This window comes from Trachymyrmex septentrionalis, unplaced genomic scaffold (assembly GCF_001594115.1).
Source record: "Trachymyrmex septentrionalis isolate Tsep2-gDNA-1 unplaced genomic scaffold, Tsep1.0 scaffold122, whole genome shotgun sequence".
Lineage (NCBI taxonomy): Eukaryota > Metazoa > Arthropoda > Insecta > Hymenoptera > Formicidae > Trachymyrmex > Trachymyrmex septentrionalis.
Window position 1 is genome coordinate 86,532 of NW_017304352.1, and position 6,000 is coordinate 92,531.

Below are 6,000 nucleotides of genomic sequence, written 5' to 3' on the forward strand. Positions count from 1 at the left end.
TACTGATTAAAAAAACTGATGAAAAAAAAGCTTTATTATAACGTTTTGGAAAGTTATTAATACTAGCTATTAGATTCTGAAATAAAAAATATAATATTTTATTTTAAAAAATCGATTTGAACTTAACTTGATCTTGGTGGCGTCACCCAAAGTCAAACTGATAAGATCAGTACATAGATCATTTAAAATTCTTCAACTTTTGTATGAAATATCTTTCCCAGAAATGTCAGGAAATGGAAAGTTATTTTTTAAAAGTAACAGTTACAGTTATCGAGTAGAAAAAGTAACATGATACAATACCATTACTACATAGTTACCGATTTTTTTAAATAACTCGTTGTAGTTACCGTTACTTGAAAAAATAACTTTTTGCTTTTCTGTTACTTTTTAAAATCGACGACCATCAATCACAGCAGGCCGAGGGGCTTTTTAGTCTCAAGTGCTATGAGTGGCTTGTGTCCAATCGTATCGTGTCCAATTGTATCGTGTCCAATCATATCTTGTCCAATCATGTACAAAGTAGTAATAAAAGTAACTATAAAATTTGTTACCGTACGTTACTAAAAAAATATAACTTTGGCACCGCTACAGTTACCAAAAGAAAAAAGTAACCAGTTACCAGAAAAAGTTACCAAAAAAGTAACTTGTAATTGCAACTTCGTTACAAGTAACGAGTTACTTTCATTCCTTGAAAAATGCTTACTCTTCAAGATATTTAAGGGACTTTTTGTACACTCTGTATTTATATCAATGAAATATAAAATTTAAATATCTAATATTTTACTGTATATTTAAAAATATACAGTTAAAAAAATCATTCAATTCATTTATATGGTAGATACTACACACCATACTGAGTAAAAAACCTTAGTGAACATAAGTCGGAAGCTGACCATTTCTGAGATATAAACATTCTTGTATATTAGCATCATGAATGACTTACTTTCTCTATACAGAAGATGTTTCACATGTCCTCCTTCCATTTCTATACGCATCTTCTTCTTATAGAGTCTTATAGAATTCTTGCGGAACGCTATTTATAAACACTGAGATAAACATCGCATACGACATGTAGAAACCAGTAAATCATTCATGATGCTAACATTTTTATATTATTAAAAATCTTTATATCTCATAATCAGAAACGGTTGAGCTTTTGACCAATATTCACTAAGATTTTTTTTACTCACAAGTATGGTGTGTACTATGTATCATATAAATGCTGAATGGTTTTTTATTTAAATTTATCTAGATCTTTATAAGATTTATTTTATATTTACATACACAGTTAGAAATTTATTTTAAATTGAAAATTTGTGTTAAATTGAATAGATTGTTTAAAACACATTTTACATGTTTTAAATTCACTTTTTTGTAATTTAACTTACGATGTTAAAAAGTAACATACATAATATGTACAAAAATTAATGCAAAAAATATAACACTGACACAATTTCTAAATATAAATTGTAGAAACATATTTTTTCAGTAAAATTAATATGTTAATTTTACTTTTATAATATGTTAATTATTTAATGCGTATTTTATTTTTTGGTCTAAAAATTTTTTAAATATTTTTATGTTATTGTTCATTCATAAATTGTGTTATTTTAATACATACAAATATTGAATATCAATTTTACATAAAATAGTCAAATAACACAATCATATTATGTTGATTCAACAATAAGAAGTAGAAGGCCACAATGGTAAAAATTAGATCTTTAATGCTTAAATAATTTAATCTGAATTACTATATATACTATATATATGTATATACATACATGCATATATGTATATAATATTTGTAGTCATTCGAATGTATGGTCCAGTAAGATACTTATTGTTTACATTACGTCTCTTGAAAGAAAGACATTTCCATACATACACTGATTATTGCGAAGAATATTACTAAGCCTCGACAGTCTAAATTCGGGGTTCGATTCCCGGCCGAGGTAATATTTTTCGCAATAAATTTATTTACAGTTTTTCAGCATGTTAACATCTTTCTAATCGAATGCCTGATTGAACATCAAATTATTAAAATTGTTTGTCAATTTAATTCGTGATATTACTGCAGTAGTTTAATTGCGTTTATAAGCCCAAAAAACTAATTTGGCGCGCAATTTAAATGACTACAAATATAGTACATATATATGCATATACAGGAAATGTCCGGAAAATCGCCCGTAATATTTCAGGAAGTGATTCGGAACTCAAAAAAACAAAAAAGCTATATAAATTTAAGTTCAGAAATAAGTCGTTTCCGAGTTACAATCATTTTTATGTAAAAAAAATTGTGATTTATTTTTCATAATTACAATCATAATTTATTTCATAGTGTTTTAATATAAATAACATTTCGGACTATTTTGGCGTTACCCAAGATCTTCCACGTAGAGACATAGCGTGCTTGGCATCCCTCTAGTTAAAGTAAAACAATTTTTAAATAAAAATATAAAAAAGAGGGATATCAAATGGACTATACCTTCACATGATACATCCTGGGTAACACCAAAATAATCCGAAATGTAGAATTATTAAACAATATTAAGAATCTTTATTTTAGACCGCATATGTAAGAACATTATCAATACTAGAAATAAAAATGCCTATAACGGTCGAAGCTGGATCTTCGCTTAAATAATTTAATCTTGAATTACTATTTATATCATATATATACTTGCATCAATATGTTGAAAAATTGTTAATAAATACAAAGAGATCTGGGTTCGACTGCCGAGGTAATGTTTTTTGCAATAAATTTATTAACAGTTTTTCAACATGTTAACATCTTTATAATATGATGCCTGAGTAGCATCAAATTATTAAAAATTGCTTGTCAATTTAATTGGCGATTACTAGAGTAGTTTAATTACGTTTATAGTCCAGAAAAATAATTCGGCGCGTAGTTCGAAAGACTACAATATGATATATATGCAAGTACATACGTGATATATATAGTAATTTAAGATTAAAAAAAAAATTATTGAAGACCCAGCTTCAATCGTTATAGGCATTAATTTCTAATATTAATTGTAATTATGTTATTTAAAGATTTTGTGTGAAATTGATATTCAACGTTTCTTAGTATCAAAATAACACAATTTATTAGTAAGTAAACAAGTAACATAAAAATAATGTGTTTCAAAATATAAATTCAAAACAAATGAACAAAATACGTGTTAATTTAATATATCATAAATGTAAATTTTTTGAAAAAAAATGCTTCCACGTTTTGTTTACAAACTATATCAATATTACCTTTTTTCTATTTATTCTCTTATATTAATTAATATTCGTATAACTTTCTAAGGGTTATGTCCAGGTTATCGAGCTGAACATCGAGCCGCGACTTGAGCCTGCGTCCTATTTAAAGATTCTACATCCACATTATCGAAATGAACAGATTCACATCAAATCTTTGAATGTGGACGCAGGCTCGCGGCTTGACATTCGGCTCGATAATTTCGATGCATCCTAACATTTCATCTTCTGTTAAATTAACAAAAAAATGTGAATAGACCATTTGCGACATGCGGTTTTTATTAAATTCGACACATTTTTTCCAATATTTTTTTTTATTGTAATAAGACTTACTTCTTCCTGATTTCTTGCCGGTCGATGAACGCGTCCGTTCTCCCTGTTTCTAACTGACGGCACTTGGTGATCTTGCGCTGTCTGATGATGAACCTGAGCGACATGTCGATCCAACAGGAACTCCACCGCGAAACCTTCTCTGCAGATGGGACATCTATAAAGACTGGTCGAGTGACTGGCTAGGTGAAGCTGAAGTTCAAGCTCCGAATTGCAGCAGGTCCCGCAAAAGACGCAGCGCGTTGTGATAATACCAGGCGTCGAAGCTGGACTCCTTGTTGTTGCTCTAACAGGACTACTGTTCGTTAAGGAAGGAATGACAGGAGGAGGCGCGTGCACGTTACGCACATGGGCCGCCATCTCAGCTTCGCTTCTGAAGAAGTTCCTGCTATCGCTGGGAGCCGCGTTTGTTCCCGGTGGCGAGTTTTCGTTGTTGGACAACGTACATACACTACATCGATATATCCGGCACTCTTGGCTGTGCTTAACTGCAAAGTGCACTTGTATCGCTACCTTGGAGTCGAACGTGTCCCGGCACAGAGCGCAACGGTACAGATGATGCGCATGAGCGTCCAGTAAGTGTCTTTGAAGTTGATCTGGATGCGGGTAGAACTTTTTACAGGCACTGCATACGAATTCTTTGCTGATCTGTCCTACATAATGCTTGGTCAGGTGGGCCAGCATGTCATCGCGAGACGGGAAAATCGTCTCGCACTTGGGGCACAAATGTTGCCTGTTGGACATCTCCTGATTACGATGGTCGGCCTGCAGGTGCCGAGCCACGTGTTCGCGAAAGGATTCGAAATCCTTCAGCGCGGCGTCGCATTGACCGCACAACAGAGTGTCAGCGGTATAGCTACCAGCGACGTCCGCGGATGGCCGGGTCGGACGTTTATTCGTGAGATCAGCGGCTTCTGAGGCATCTCTGCTTCTCGGCATTCTGGAGTCTCTCGCTGGGGTACTGTTGTAAACGCCATTCAGTTTCGTCTCGCTATAATCTATACTGGTTGTCTGTGTCGGCCGACGATTTTCGCAGTGTTGGAGAACATAGTGCTCGGCATAGGCTGCTGTTGAAGTGCACGGAATACCACACAACGGGCATATCACCATTGTCGCGCTGAAACCACTGTCCACTCGGTGTATCGATAGCGAATGATCGCGCAAGCAGGTCAGAGTAGAGAATTTCATAGTACATTGGTCGCAAGTAAATGCGTTCTCATAGTGATCTCGTTCGCCTGCAGGCCTGTCGACTCTTTCCTCGGGCGGGTATTTCCGATCTGAGCGTGGGTCTTTTGAGCTGTCCTGACGATCGGGCTTATCGCGCGAGCAGAACACTGCTTGTTGCTCGTTCGGCGTTCTGTTCGGCGATGGTGGTCGCGCCAAACTCTCCGCGCCGCTAAGGATTGCCTGATGCATTGTGCGTACGTGCATCTGCAACTGCTGCATGCAGCTGAATGAATCTCGGGTGCAGTACATGCAAGCGAGTTTCAGGGGCGAGTTGAGAATCGGTGTAGTAGAAGTACTACCAGTACCCTGCGACGTCTTCAGGACATTCCTCGAATTCAGACTGAGATTCAACGACGGCGACGGCGACGACGGCACCGGCGGTGATGATGTGCTGTGCGAGGAGACGCTTCTCCTACCGTAATCGACGTCCTTGCCAGTTGATTGAGAGGACGATGACTGGTGATGTTTCTTGTGAGATTGCATGTGTGATGTCAAGGCAGCAGCTGAGCTGTAGCCTCTCGTGCAAGCCGTGCATTGGTAAGGCCTTTGAGTGTCGTGTGTCTTCAAGTGGATTTTCAGGTGATCGCTAGGGAAACGGAACATTCTTATGTTCGAAAATTCGTAATAGCAAACGTAATCAAAGCAGCGTTGTACTTAAGAAAATGTACTAAATTGTCAAGAAAATTCTAAATCATCTTTCGACTTTTACGAAATCTGACAATTAGCAGACTAGTGGCGAATGGTTATTCAATATGATGAGCTCTTTATTTCGAGAAATAATTCATAATTTCTGAATAAATTTATATATAAAAACTATTTTTGTATGTAAAAACCAAAAGGTGATAAGTTCTTATTTCATAAGTTCTTTGACATTATAAAAATGGACGGGAAAAAAAATGTGTTAGTATTTATGTTTCAAATAAATATCATATAAAAGTTGTGTTTATAACATTCAATTTTTATTGAACAAAACAATACAAATAAATCATAACAATATATCGTTCAATAATTTTTTAATTTATTTGTTTTATTTGTATTATTTTCTATTGATATATATATAATACTAAAATTTAAAAAATAAACGCAAAAATTTCAATTGTTTTGTATATAAGTACTATTACCAACTATTTAAAATAATTTATAGAAGATTTTATAATATTATGACGCGAAATCAGT

General features: G+C 34.4%; 1 protein-coding gene across 1 annotated transcript in view; it reads right to left on the reverse strand.

The window, feature by feature from the left end:
* Positions 1 to 6,000, reverse strand: part of LOC108755151 (zinc finger protein 423 homolog) — a 58,878-nt gene that overhangs the window by 8,016 nt on the left and 44,862 nt on the right. The window contains exon 3 of the mRNA XM_018497997.1: positions 3,601 to 5,410. Coding sequence (XP_018353499.1) covers positions 3,601 to 5,410 — 1,810 coding nt within the window. The remainder of the gene's footprint in view (positions 1 to 3,600; positions 5,411 to 6,000) is intronic.